This window comes from Barbus barbus (genome assembly GCF_936440315.1).
Source record: "Barbus barbus genome assembly, chromosome: 41".
NCBI classification, from domain to species: Eukaryota; Metazoa; Chordata; class Actinopteri; order Cypriniformes; family Cyprinidae; genus Barbus; species Barbus barbus.
The window spans coordinates 8,974,628-8,990,223 of record NC_136719.1 but is presented as its reverse complement, the minus strand read 5'-3'; the positions used below and the strand labels follow the sequence as shown (position 1 = coordinate 8,990,223).

The 15,596-nt window shown below is 37.7% G+C and overlaps 1 protein-coding gene across 2 annotated transcripts in view; it reads right to left on the bottom strand.

Annotated features, from left to right (window-relative positions):
- Positions 1 to 15,596, bottom strand: part of LOC306860840 (laminin subunit alpha-5-like) — a 90,661-nt gene that overhangs the window by 56,768 nt on the left and 18,297 nt on the right. For both annotated transcript variants that reach the window (XR_013783418.1, XM_079402792.1), the window contains exons 3-5: positions 1,240 to 1,357; positions 431 to 549; positions 110 to 280 (exon numbers count right to left, since the gene is read on the bottom strand). Coding sequence is in view for 1 of the 2 variants with exons in the window: in XM_079402792.1 (XP_079258918.1) it covers positions 110 to 280; positions 431 to 549; positions 1,240 to 1,357 (408 nt within the window). In the remaining variant the exon portion in view is untranslated. The remainder of the gene's footprint in view (positions 1 to 109; positions 281 to 430; positions 550 to 1,239; positions 1,358 to 15,596) is intronic.

Sequence of the window (15,596 nt, the reverse complement as noted above, 5' to 3'; positions counted from 1 at the left end):
AAAACAAATGCAGATAATATGTTACAGTTAGAATAACTGATGGTTTTAAACATGTATCTGATGGAGATTTGTTTGTAACTTCTGTCTATTCAGTAAAACTGAATCGTACTCTTCGTGTGACCGTGGGGTCTCTCAGGGCTTTGCCCATCAGGTGACCCAGCAGTGTGTTGGTGCGCAGGAAGCGCAGGCGGATGTTGGTGGCCTTGGTGAACTCCCTCAGAACTGGAGAGTAGGAGAAGTTCATGGCGCCCGGACGTCCGTTCACCAGAGACACCACAATCTGAACATGCGTGAGAGTGATTTAGGAATCATAAAATGTCAGACATCCCAATAATACCTAAAGTATAAGTACTATAAGTATATATAGGTGCATCTACAGAGATATAAGCAGGAAAATGAGTGTTTGGACAGAGTTTGTCTGTGTCCGTACCTCTCCATTCTCCAAAGGGACAATGCGTGAGTACTCTGTTGTGCAGATGATAGCGTTATCATGGTTGATCCTCTCAATAGTCCTCTGGCCAAACCGCTCAATACAGTCTCTCTTAGAGGCTGGAGCAAAAACAGAGACATGAATAAATCAGCTGAGAGAATGTAAAATCAAAATAACTTTCCCTTGCAATGATAACTCTGTCACTCACATGAGATCCAACGATAAAATCAATTTCCAAGAGAGAAAATCAAGCCCTGCCCTTCACTTTTTCACTTGGATGAATATCTCAATAAGGAAGAAATTATGAGTGATTAGTGGACTTTGATTTGGTTAATATCTTTAAGTCCAGTGTCATGTAGGTTTGTGTAATTAAAAATAATTTAGCATATCAAAGAAAATACTATAAACAAAATTATTATAAATTAAAACATAAACATAGCATAATAATATAATAAATTAATTTAAATTATTATTGTTTATTATATTAATAATAATAATTTCAATTAATACAAATGTAAATTATATTTATATTAAATTATATTTTATAAAATATAAAAATAAATATACCATTCAAATTCATATAAATTAACCTACAGTACCGATGGCCTTTAGTGACAAACAAAACAACTCAATATATGTGTGTTGCAAACACGAATGCCAGAGAACAGAGAGAAATGGCCATACCTGACCTTTCTCACTTAACCCACACTATCATTCCCGTCACTGAAGGCCACACACTCTTCACAAAGTTGGTTACAGTCCATAACACATAAGATCAAAGTTAAAATACTAATTTCAGTATTACTCACAGGCGAAGAACTGCCATGGCTGATATGTTTTCCCAAAGTCAATGGAGCGCTCCAGCACCCACAGGTCCGGCCGGGGCGAGTTGGCAAACTTGATGAGCACATATGCAACATGGAAAAGCTGGAAATAATAAAAAGAATCACAACGGAAGTTGACATATGAATAATGTCTTATTTGCATGAAACTGTAACAGCAATCAGTCAACTTGGTTTATCAGTATCAGCAATAGCCAGTAATAAACCCATATTGATGACATCGCCACCACCTTAAACTTCCTGCAACTTTTCAAATTAAGTCATCAATACAAACTCAAAAACAGCTGAACTCTTCTGTCATATCAGCCCCGTCTCTCACGCTGTCTGATGGGAGTGACCCTGCATTAATAAGCATCAGTTATGACTGTGAGTTCATATTAATGTCAAAGTGATCAAGTTCAAGTTTATTTGTATAGCGCTTTTTACGATACAAATTGTTGCAAAGCAGCTCTACAGGAAATTAAGTTTCCACAATATATTTATATATTGCAGAACCTTAATATATTTAACTTATGGCCAAATTTGGTAATTCTGTATGTTGTCTGAGCATTGGCATCCTCCGAAGTCCTCTGTGGGGTTGGCATTATCTTTTCTCAGGTGTTCGGTCATCTCAGATCATTTAAGGTTTGGATCCAGACTGAAGCTTCTGTAATTCCTAGGTACTACCAAAAGTCCAGAGTTTTGCGACCTTAGGGAGCGGGTTGGATTGTAGCGTGGTAGAAGACAAGTTAGGTACGCAGGAGCTAAACCATTTAGGGCCTTATAGGCAAGTAATAATATTTTGTAAATGATACGGAACTTAATGGGTAGTCAGTGCAGAGACTGTAAAATTGGGGTAATATGATCATATTTTCTTGACCTAGTAAAAACTCTAGCCGCTGCATTTTGGACTATCTGTAGCTTGTTTACTGAAGATGCAGGACAACCACCTAGCAGTGCATTACAATAGTCCAGTCTAGAGGTCATGAATGCATGAACTAGCTTTTCTGCATCAGAAACAGGTAGCATGTTTCGAAGCTTGGCAATGGAACAATGCTGTTTTTGTAACATGGGTAATATGATTTTCAAAGGACAAGTTGCTGTCTAATATAACACCCAGATTTTTGACTTTAGAGGACGTAACAGTACATCCGTCTAGTTGCAAATTGTAATCCAAGAGATTCTGTGTACTGTTTTTTGGTCCAATAAGTAATATCTCTGTCTTATCTGAACTTAATATGAGGAAATTATTGCTCATCCAATCTTTTACATTTTTTACATAATCTATTAGCTTAGATAGTTGAGAAGTTTCATCTGGTCTTGTTGAGATATACAGTTGAGTATCATCAGCATAACAATGAAAACTAATCCCGTATTTTCTAATAATATTACCAAGGGGCAACATGTATATTGAAAATAGTAGAGGACCTAGGACAGATCCTTGTGGTACTCCATACTTTACTGGTGATAATTGAGATGACTCCACATTTAAATGAACATAGTGGTAGCGAACGGACAGGTAGGATCTAAACCATCTTAAAGCCTGCCCTTGAATACCAGTATAGTTTTGTAATCGATCTATGAGTGTGTCGTGGTCTATAGTGTCGAACGCAGCACTAAGATCAAGTAATACTAACAATGAGATACAGCCTTGATCTGAAGCAAGAAGCAAGTCATTTGTAATTTTAACAAGTGCCGTTTCTGTGCTATGGTGAGGTCTGAAATCTGACTGAATTCTTCATAGAGATCATTCTTTTGCAAGTAGGAACACAATTAAGCAGACAACTTTTTCTAAAATTTTAGACATAAACGGAAGATTTGAAATGGGTCTGTAATTTGCCAGTTCATTAGAATCTAGTTGTTGTTTCTTAATAAGAGGCTTAATAACCGCCAGCTTGAATGGTTTTGAATGGTGACCTAAAGATAACGATGAGTTAATAATATTGAGAAGCGGTTCTTCTGCTACAGGTAACAACTCTTTCAGTAGTTTAGTGGGTACAGGATCTAATAAACATGTTGGTTTAGTTGCACTGATAAGTTTATTTAGCTCTTCCTGTCCTATAGTTGTAAAGCACTGCAGTTTTTCTTTGGGTGCGATGAATGAAGCTGAAATACTGGACGCAGTAGAATCTACATTTGATATTGTATTTCTGATGTTATCTATTTTACCAGTAAAGAAATTCATAAAGTCATTACTATTAAACTGTGAGGGAATATTTAGATCGGGTGGCGTATGTTTATTTGTTAGTCTAGCCACTGTGCTAAATAAGAACCTTGGATTGTTTTGGTTATTATCTATGAGTTTGTGGATATGCTCTACCCTGGCAGCTTTTAGAGCCTGTCTATAGCTGGACATACTGTTTTTCCACACAATCCTAAAAACTTCTAAGTTAGTTTTTCTCCATTTGCACTCAAGATTACGAGTTTCTTTCTTGAGAGAATGGGTATAACTGTTGTACCATGGCGCAGTACGTTTTTCTCTAACCTTTTTCAATTTGAGGAGGGCAACAGCTTCTAATGTATTAGAGAAGATAGTGCCCATGTTGCTAGTCATTTCGTCTAGTTCATGTGTATTTATGGGTACACAGAGCAGTTGAGATAAATCAGGCAGGTTATTTGTGAATCTGTCTTTGGTGGCTGGAACAATAGTTTTGCCCGGACAATAACGCGGAGCCATATAATTAATATCAGTAATACGCAGCATGCACGATACAAGGAGATGATCAGTAACATCATCACTTTGAGGTACGATATATATATCGGTAAGATCAATTCCATGCAATATAATTAAATCTACAGTATGATTAAAACGATGAGTGGGCCCGGTGACGTTTTGCTTGACTCCAAAAGAGTTTATTAGGTCAGTAAACGCAAGTCCTAGCACATCATTTGTATTATCAACGTGAATGTTAAAATCTCCGACAATTAGCACTTTATCAACATTGACCAATAGATCTGAGAGGAAATCTGCGGTCTATACACAGTAGCCAGAGCATATCTAACAGTGTAACAATAAGCAGAAGTATTTCAAATTAGTTAAACCTCCTGTATCCTGTTTTCTGAGTAACATTGAGAATATCACTATATATTGTTGCCACAACGCTGCCACGACCAGTCTGACGGGGCTCATGTTTATAACAGTAGCTTGGTGGAGTAGACTCATTTAGACCAAAATATTCATTTTCAAAGATGTTGTTTTTACATGACTGATGGATTGATAAAGTCACTGAGGCTCACAGATGTTTTCCCACAGTGACATGACATAATTGGACTGCTTTCCCTGAACTCACTCCATTAGCGTCACTCCATCAACACACAGTCATTCTGCCCCAGAGAGAACGCAAGGTGGATGGAAGTAATGACAAGGTAATGTTGAAATTTATCATTAATTATCAATGATCACTACAAACACATCCAAATAACTGATCGTGTTATTTTATGCGTGTGAGAGTGTGTGTGTACAGTGTATATATATATATATATATATATATATATATATATATATATATATATAAAAAACAAAAAGAGATAAAAATGGAACAAAAAATCTAGCAAATTTATAAGTTTTTTATAAGTTTATATTTATTAAGTCTAACAAAATAACTTTTTTCTTTATTATAATCTCAGGACAGTTATATCACCAATACACTTTTACTTTAAGCCTCAGAAAATATTTTAAAATGAATTTCAATTCAGAAATGTAAAATCATAAAAAAAGGTGTAAAATCATTATGGAAATTGCATTTCTAACATTTCTAAATGCATTACCAGATATGCAAGATCTTTATCGTTCTTCTCTGAAGATAAATCATGGAATTAGATCAAAAATATTTATTTGAAATACTGTTTACGGCACATTTCCCTGTAACAACTCTGACGAAGGCTAAAACTGTTCCACCTGACATTCATTTGTGTTCGTTTTACTATCTCTACCGCTCCCAAAACATCAATGCCACATTCTCATGGGAACGGCTGATCTGTCTAGTAAAGAGAAGGAAAATATCATGGGGAAAAAAAAAATAAAAAAAATAATGCACATATAAAACTATAAGAGCAATCCATAGTGGAGCATCCTACTATAAACATCAGACATTCTTCATCTAATCTCTCTGGAAATGTGTCTTCCTTAAGAAAGCCAAGGGCTTAATGCTTAAACATCCATCCACTTCCTCTCGAAGCCCCTCAGCTCTGACACCACATTATCCCCTTCAACACACACACACACACAAACCATCCCCCACCATCTATACTAACTTCCACAACCCCTCAATGCAACGCAACCCCAAAGCCCCTCTGCTACAAAGAAGCACTTCAGCCACATCAGGGGCCTTTGTCAACGCAAGCCTCCTCACAGATACACAGAACAAAAACACATCTGTGGAAATATCTGAGGGGAGAGGAGAGGTGGAAAGGTGGGCTCTTTAAAATGGGGATCAGATGCTCTTTCTTCCATCCGTCAGACGGGCGGTTGGTCACAGGGGTGTGAATGAACCTGAACTTCAGACAGCAGAGAGATCCCAGCAGCCTGTGTGTGTGTGTATGTGCCCACACTGCACGTATATTAGGAACTTGGCGAAAGATGCAACATGAGGCAGGAAGATTTCGATGAGGATGAGATTACATCCAGTTTGATGGTTAATTATTGGCAAAAATAAGTTGCTGTGACAGAGTTTTATTTGGTTTGGTTGGGTTTGCTGCAGCGTGAGGTAAGTATGTTTGAAATATTCAATAAAAGTCTAGTTGTGTCCAGACTCCCTTGGGGTTAATGATTGCATAAATTCCTCGCTTTCTGCATTTCTTGTGTTTCCATAGCGATAAGAGTGGAAACACACATGAATGCTTGGCCAATCATTAAGCACCTGAGAAACCAGCAACACCTTAGTCAACAGGGCAAAAGAAGACTGTTAAACAAAAGGTTTCATTCTGGATTAAGTTGTCATGTATTACTTGGGCATATTGAATTTGAGATAGAGATATTATTTTATTGGGCCCCTGATACACTCTTGCTTGTTGCAGGTATAAGTGAACAGCATCGGTGAGGTGATCTGTGTGTGTCTGAAGATGCTTCAGCCTGACAGAAATCCAGTGTGTAGAGGCACATCACATTCATTCCATTCCCCTCACCATCATCTATATTCTTTTCCCACTCATATTTTCTTCATAGTTTTCCTTCAGGGCTTTAAATGTTAATTGGTTATTTATTTTCATATTATTATGTATCATAATATTCAGAGACAAATCGACTTACACAAAGAACAATGCAAGCAATTTTTCATAAATCAAAATATTCACATACAAAAATTTAAGAATATATTAGGATACATAAGGAAGAAGTGTAAATAAATAAATGAGATTATGAATTCATCAACCCCTTTTGATGATATTTTTATTAAAATGGAATAACATTAAAAAAATTGAGAAAAATGTAAACAAAAAAATTTGCAAAAATAACACAGAATTCAGAAAATAATCCTAAAAATGTTCCTTCTTCAAATGCTATGCCAACACGACAAAACAAAGCTATGTAATTTGATGCCAAAATGTCACTTGTCTGAATGAAATTGTTACAAACTTCCAAACAATTAAAATAAGCAATATACCCTCAGTTTCACAGACAAGGCTTAAGCCTAGTCCTAGACTAAAATCTAAGTCTGAGCTGTTTCATCTGAAAGAAACTTGCTCTGACTGATCTTAATATATATCAATGCCTTTGTTTTGTCTCAAGATGCACCCCAGTAATGTTTTTTTCTAAGTGCGTTTATAAAATTACTAAAATGTCCTAACTGAACTATGGCCTAATCCTGGTTTAGTATAAGCCCTGTCTATGAAACCGGGCCTTAGTCTCAGAATGAATAACCAGTACACAGTTCAAAGAGAGGCACCATTTTATTTTAAAAACGCATGTTTTTTTAGTGTGCAAGGAACTCAGACGGTGTGAATGAGCCTTACAGAGCATGTACAATACTAATAATAATGAGCAGTGGACTGCACACCCACTCAATCCCTATGGGCTTTTCCTTTTCCCTCTCTCCCTTTACTCCTCCTATCCTACTCCATTTTTTATCTCTACACCACATCCTGTCATGATGTAAGCTTCTGTCTGAGTACAGACATCAGTGTTGCTCTGCAGGAATTCAGAGGAAAGGAACTGATCCTCCGCAGACGTTCCGCATCCTCAGAGTTCTGATTCCGGAATAATGGCCTGCTTATGGGGAGAGCAGGAGAAGGAGGGATAACCATGACAACAGGGGATGCCGTAACAGCTGCAAGAGTCCGGTAACACACGTCATAAATCCTGCAACATGGTGAACTGGTATGTACATGGGTGGCTGAAGTGAACCTGCGATGGGTCCCTCTAGAGTTCAAAGCTCAAACACAGCTGCTGCCCCCCAAAGACAGATTGTGATGGGAGTAACAGATCCCACCCTTACATGCCTATGAGAGCTGTATAGATCAGCCTATATAAGACCCCAACAAAACAATTTAAGACTTGAAGTCAAGAGGCACACCACAGGTACAGATAAGGCATTTTTGGCTCCTCAAGGCGATGTCAGTAAGAGAAGACAAAATAGTGAGTTGAGATAAGAGATTGAAAGGACAAGTAATGCAGAGGAGACAGAGGACAAGACAATATAGAGAGAGAGAGAGAGAGAGAGAGAGAGAGAGAGAGAGAGTAATGTAATCTAAATATGTCTGCAAGCCAGGATTTATGCTTACATGTGCACAAATGTGTGTCCTGACACACCGTGCTGCTGAATGCTCTTTTTCCTGGCTGAGCTCTAGCTACTGTAAGCGTCTGAGCAAGTGTGAACATGAGTAGACACTGGTAATCTGCACTCAAAATACCACACCGTGACAAAACATACAGCACTGAAGAAAAAGCCTGCATAACTTTCCGCCACGCTGATCGGAAACTCAGCATACTGCCAGAAAAGGACATGAGGACAATGTTAGACTGAATGTTCTATAACTGCAGCTCAAGGAGTTTAAAGGAATAGTTTAGTAAAAAATCTAAAATGTAATTATTATTATTTTGAGTTTTTAAAGGGGTGGTTGTTTGCGATTTCCCTTTTTTAACGTTAGTTAGTGTGTAATGTTGCTGTTTGAGCATAAACAATATCTGCAAAGTCGCAGCGCTGAAAGTGCTTTGCAAACGGAGATATTGTCTTCTTTCTGGTAGTTTAATGCCAACAAAAACGGCTGGTAGGGACCACAACGAGCTACTTCCGTCACAAACCCAGATAAACCCCGCCCCCGGGAACAAGCTACGAAGGGCGCGAGGTCATGCTGCGCTGCTTTAGAGAAGAGGAAGAGAAAACTAGGGGTGCACGTAAAAATCTATTCATATATATATATATATATATATATATATATATATAAGATAAGATAAGATAAGATAAGATAAACATTTTCAGTTCATAAAAAAAATTCTTTTTTTATGTTCAAATAAATTTTACTGTTAACACTTTTTTATTTTATTTTTTCCCTCAAACATTCCGAGGACCCCCCTTGTGTGTGTCTAGTTTAAAGGGGTGGTTGACTGTTTTCTTTCTAGGCTTGATTGTGTTTATGGGGTGCAGTCTAACATGTGTGAATGCTTCGTTTTTAAAAAAACGCTTTATTTTTAACAATTTCAGGCATTATAGGTTTATGGATGAGTGAGGAGAATTTTCCTTGAACCCCTCCAGAACAACATGTGGTGATGTAGGGGATGTAGTTTCTGACCCCAAGACTCAACTAATCTCTACAATTCTCCAGCTGTGATCCTTGGAGAGTCTTTAGCCACTCAATCTCTCCTCCTCACCGTGCATTAGGACGATATAGACACGTCCTCTTCCAGGCAGATTTTTAACATCTTTAGTTGATTGGAACCTCTTAATTATCCCCCTGATGGTGGAAATGGGGATTTTCGATGCTTTAACTCTTTTCTTACAGCCACTTTCTATTTTGTGATGCTCAACAATCTTGTTCTGCACATCAGAACTATATTCTTAGGTTTTACTCCTTGTGATGGATGATTAAGGGAATTTGGCCTCTGTGTTCCTCGTATTTATAATCCTGTGGAACAGGACGTCATGGCTGGACAATTTCATGCTCCTAGTCACCCTGGTGCGCTAAAAAATGTAAATATGAATGGGAATATACTTCAGAGATATTTTACTCATAAGGATTTCTAGGGGTGCCAATAATTGTGGCCAACACTCATTGGAGAAAAACATTTATTTCATCATGAGATTTTCCCCCCACTTTCAAAGGTTAGAATTTTGTGGATTTTTTGAGTGAAAGATCAAAAGGATAAACAATGCAGATTTATTTTCACAGCCGCCTTTGCTTATATTTATCAATTATTAGTGAAGGGCACTGTATATATTGGGTAGATACATATATATCTGGAATATATATATCGCGTAGAAAAAAGACAGTTAACTAGACACTAAAAAATTCTCACATAATATCCCATTATTATATTTTATATTTATGGAAAAAGAAAGCATTTTGTAAATAACAAGTTGCCTTTGTAGTATCACACTTACTGCTGTATACAGTATATGTTTGGGGCCAGTAAGATCTTTTTGTTAAAAAACATGGATGTATTAAGTTAAGTTAAGATTAAAAGTCACTGTAAAGACTTTTACATTGTTACAAAATATTTTTTTTTATTTCAAATGAATGCTGTTTAATAAATTAATTAATAAACAAATATTTTAAAAAATTATTAAAATTAATAAAAGATCATTTCTATTCATCAAAGGAGTCTTAAAAAGTATCAGTTTAAAAAAATATTTAGCAGCACAAACATTTTCAGCATTGATAATAAATAAGAAATGTTTCTTGAGCAGTAAATCAGTATATTAGAATGATTTCTGAAGGATCATGTGACTCTGAAGACTGGAGTAATGATGCTGAAAATTCAGCTTAATCATTGCAGGAAAAAATTACTGCTGAAATATATATATATATATATATATATATATATATATATATATATATATATATATATATATATATATATATATATATATAATATCTATTTTAAGATTAAAATATTGTAAGACTAAAACATTTTTATATTTAAATATCTTTTATATTTTTATAAGTTTAAAATCCTACTTTAAGCCATGACCATCTAAATGTATCTGAGATTGAACTGACCTATAGTCAAATTTAACAGTCGGCTATACAGCTAAACTACTAAACCACATGCTGTAAAAATGTCCAGAGGTGCAAACATCTCATAAAAAATACCAACATTCACAAACAGGTGTGCCTCACCGACCCAGTGCGGGAATATTCAGGAAGCACAAAGCAACTGAAAGAAATCTATACTGCCATAAGCCCTCACTGACAAGAGAGCTCTTGTGCTCATATGAGCTTACATCATTCCTGCTGACAGTATGAAAAAACAACATGCTGTTCATCAGTTCTCAACTTCTAGACAGACGTATGTCAGCGATGACATGTATAATCACACCTCATTTCCTGAGAATGCTGGATGGGCAGCTTAGATATAAGTGTGTGTGTGTGTGTGTGTGTGTGTGTGTGTGTGTGTGTGTGTGCATTATCAGCCCTAAAGCACATGAGGAGGGGTAAGATGAGTTTGCCTGAATCCTATCCTCCTCTGCTGCAAAAGCACTACTATCAGTCCGGGCTAATTTGAGCATTCCAGAAGTATTGATTAGGGATTCCTCTGAGGACCACGAATGGATTTGGGAATGCTTGCTACAAGGTATGAAGGAGGGTTGAGATGGTGGGATTTGTAAATTCCAACCATAATTAACTCCTGAACAGGCATTTTTATAATTATAGTTCCTTTGGAATGACATGGGAAGATCAGAGGGAGTAGGCTATCTGTCTTTGTCTTTCCTAAACTGGGAGGTCAAGTGGATAATTGTTTCTAGTTCAGTGTTCAACCTGATGGTTCTGCTCTTAGCTTCTCCTGTGAGTCTCTGGGAAAGACCGGTGGGTGTTTTCTGTGTCACCGATGCTAAATTCCAGACTCTAATTAGATATTCCTGCCAGAGTGTTTAATCTGTGTTTCTCCCATCTGCTCTAACACACACACACTGGACCCAAAGGGAGTTATCATGGCTCTCCCAAACAAATGAAACAAAGTGAAATATGCTTCAGGTACTTCCATGTAGTATTAGTATTTGAAGACCGCAAAGGGAAAAGAAAGAATGATTCAATGACTCAATCATAAAGACAATCACTTGTTTAATTCCTGAATGAATGAGTATTTTTGAACAAATAAATTGAATGATTCACTTTTAATTCCTGAATGGATCTACATTTTTAAACAGATCAGAACAGAATGAATGATTCAGTGACTCAAATGATAAAAACAGTCACTTGTTGCCAAATACTAGCGTATTTATGTAACCTGCAGAAAGAAAAAATAGAATAGAAATAGCCTAAAAAGGACAAGCAGAGACTGATAAATGCAACTCATGAAGTAACCTCTGAAGTCTCTCTCCCTGCCCTGCTCAGTGAAGTCTTTAAGTAAAAGTGAATGTATGGGCTCTGTGTATAGCCTTGAGAGTCTTGAATCATTGGTGGACCCCCAGCTCCTCTACCATTGAAAAGCCCTGAAAGAGGAAGCAGGAAACAAGAGGCAGCGCCCTTCTGCCCAGCGCAGTCGGAAAGCCTTTTGTGCTTCTCTGGGAACTCACTGAGAGGTTAGATGAGGTGAAGGCAGGTGCCCTCTCATTCAGCACCATGAATCACCATAGCGCTATATTAGACATGGTTCAGTCTCAACTGTGACCAGTTTTAATTTGGGGTCATGATCCACATCAAAACGGAACAGCTATGACTGACCACTGAAATGACACAAGAAGATCTCAAATCATATGCTAGATTTGTATTAATTATTAAATCATAAAACTTATACAATTTAACAACAATTTAATAAAAGTTTGTATTTAGGGCCAAATGGAATCTTTAAATTCAATGTTTTATTTTCATTCGATAGAACAATAGTTTGGGCGTCACATGTGCTTTAGTATGTTCTTTAGTTTACAAAACTGCATGTCTCATTTATTCATATAGAGACAAGCAGAACATGCAGGATTTATATTTCAATAGCAGTCTTTTTGTGGTTTAGTATTCACAGACTCGAGTCCATATCGCATCATTAAGTGTACAGCTGTACTTCTGATTAATTCATTCAAAATTTGCCGAACTTCATGACATGCTGCGCTACACAGTAAATTCCATCATATCGCCCCCTAAATTAATTTTGCGGATCCATTGGCAATGTGTTATGTGTTAAAAAAACACCATGTCTTATTTATGGAGACCTCCTCGGTTTTTGTTCTCTGCTTTTTTACCTGTCAGAACTCTTTCTTTTTCTTTTTAAACCCGGTCTTGCCTCGATCTGACTATCTGAGCTTTGGTCAGAAGGTGCTCTGGATCCTCCAGCTCTGGCTTCATTACTGTCTTTGACAGAAGGTTCAGGCTGGTCATCATTTGAATCAGAACCAGAGCGGTGGTCTATTCTCTCTTTTTTTTTCTTTCTCCACTTTCTGACCTGTCAGAACTCTTTCTTTTTCTTTTTAAACCCTGTCTTGTCTCATCCTGACTATCTGAGCTTTGGTCAGGTGCTCTGGATCCTCCAGCTCTGGCTTCATTGTTGTCTCTGACAGAAGGTCCAGGCTGGTTATCATTTGAATCAGAATCAGAGCGGTGATCTATTGTATTCTTCGGACTTTCTCTACTTTCTGACCTGCTAGAAGTCTTTCTTTTTCTTTTTACTCCTGGTCTCATCTCATCCTGACTGTTTGAGCTTTGGTCAAAAGGAGCTCTCGATCCTTCAGCTCTGACCTCACTGTTGTTGACCAGCTGAGACAGTTCATCATCTTTGTTGGATGATTTTGTCTTCCCACATTCTGCTGGTGGTGTACTAATATACATTTGAGAAAACTCTGAGATCAGGGAATCCATTAAAGAATCAGACTGGTGGTCAGAAATATTTGCCCCCTGTCTCAACTCATCCTGGTTAATCTGGTCAGCAGATGCTCTGGCATCACTGTTCTCCCTGTGAGAAGGTTCAGGCTGTTCATCATCACTAAATGTTTCTTTAAGTGATGCTGGAGAAGAAAAGCCTGAGCTGAGGGAATCACTTGAAGAATCAGAATTAGAATCAGACCAGTGGTCTGGTCTACACCTTTTCCATTCTATCCTTTTTGACCTGTCAGAAGGTGTTCTGGATGCTCCAGGTCTGGCCTTACTACTGTTGACCAGGTTTGAAGGTCCAGGCTGTTCATCATCTGTGCTGGATCTATTCATGTGCGTCTCCCAACGTGTTTCTCGTGAGTTATCGATAAGCATGGGAAGAGAATTAGGGTTGTGGTCTAATCTTCTCTTTTTCCGTTGTCGGCTCTCTGACCTGCCATGCTCTCTTTTTATTTTAACGCCCTGTTTTGTCTTAACCCGACTGTCTGAGCTTTGGTCAGCAGATGCTCTAGATCTTCCAGCTCTTTCCTCATTATTGTTGACCAGGACAGAAGGTCCAGGTTGTTCATCACCTGTGCTGGACTCACTCGCAGATGATCCTCCAGCTCTGGCCTCACTGTTGCTGACCAGATGAGAAGGTCCAGGCTGTTCATCATCTGTGCTGGACTCACTCGTAGATGGGGTATTAATATACATTGGATAAAATGCGATTTCCAAGGCCTCACCTGATGCATAAAAAGCGATGGACCAGTAATCTGCATTCCAGGCCAGCATGTAGAGCAACGGATTGTGGTAAGGACCAGGAGTCAGGGGATATCGAGCAAGTTGATTGAGGGATCTTCGAAGCAAGTCAACAAAAAATCCTGCATTAACAGCAGTGAAGCGACGTGGTATGCGTATTTGTGGAAGAGCCCTACGGATATCCCCGTCTATGACTGTAGCGTTAATCACATATTGTGGCCAAAATTCCATCAAAAATAACTCATCGACTTCATTGAACTGAATGACAATTTGAGCGAGGTTATCATCAAAAAGGTCACCTTCAGCCATCTCAATTAGATACTAATATACTAAACTACAAACTGCTTTTTTTTTTATCTGTAGAAGTCATAGAGCTGATGCCCTGACTCAACTCCTGCTAGTATGAGCCTCTGCGGAACACCTGCTCTTTTTAAAGCTTCTGCTTGGAATCCTGGCTGTGATGTCATTGGTGTGATCATTTGAATATTCTTCATTTAAAAAACAACAAATGCTGCACAGCTGTGAATGTTCTAAGATACATTAATTATTATAAATGAATTATTATAAATTATAAATGAATTATCCAGTAAGCCTGTGTGTGTGTGTGTGTGTGTGTGTGTGTGTGTGTGTGTGTGTGTGTGTGTGTAAAAATGCTTTACATAAATACATAATTTTATGTTTAAACATATTATCTAATAAATAACATAATAAATATATAATTTACATACACAAGATTCTGCTGAACTACTACAGATATTAAAGCATGCTCCTACAGAAGAGCATTCAGAAGTCGATTGGGAGTGACTGGGAGTGACAACAATATTTAAATTCTGGGTTAAAACTGAATTTGCAATGATTTGCATTTCTATGGTATCATTTGCAATGATACCATAGAAATGTATTGAAAAATCCCTGATCATTCAAACTCGTGGCACCTGAAGATTACTGAGGCTTGATGGAATCAATACAAGGAAGAATAGGCACTAGAGCAATGTTTTGGTGGTGCACAAATATTTTTTTCAATAATTTTAACGTTTGGAGTCCCACCTAGAGAGGAATAATCTCAAGACCCAACAAAAACATTTTAGAGTGAAATACGGGAAAAACGCATTTGCTCTCTTTTAGTTTTCATTGCAAAACTCCACCAGGAATTAGACAAAAATGCATGCTCTTGCTCTTAAGGTAGCAGCTCAGTCCTTTTTGTGGAAACTGCCGTAAAAATACACAAAATACAAGGTTTGAGGAGCGATGGGCTTTTACAAGCATTTTTGGCTTGTTTATCTGCCCTGTTTATCTCAGATGGAGTGAGGGATGGATTTATCACTCTTTCTGTCATTCCTCTCCTGGGTTCTCATGCTTGGGGGCAGAGTTTAGAAATCTTCTTAAAGGACACCCTGGAAATTTATATCAGAATTGTGGCGCCATGTTTTAGTGCATCTATTGTATACTATATAGATGGCATACAGAATATAGTTGCTTTCATGGGCGTCAGTGGCATGCTGAAATCTACTTATGAGACTTTTAAAGTGCCTCCTTCACTATTTTCTTGGCTGCCCAGATTCTCTGTCTCTTGATTAAAAGTGGGGCCTAAAAAAGCGGAAAGGCCAGTGAAAAAAGCCTCCTTCAGGGCAAAGGGAGGGGGGAATGGT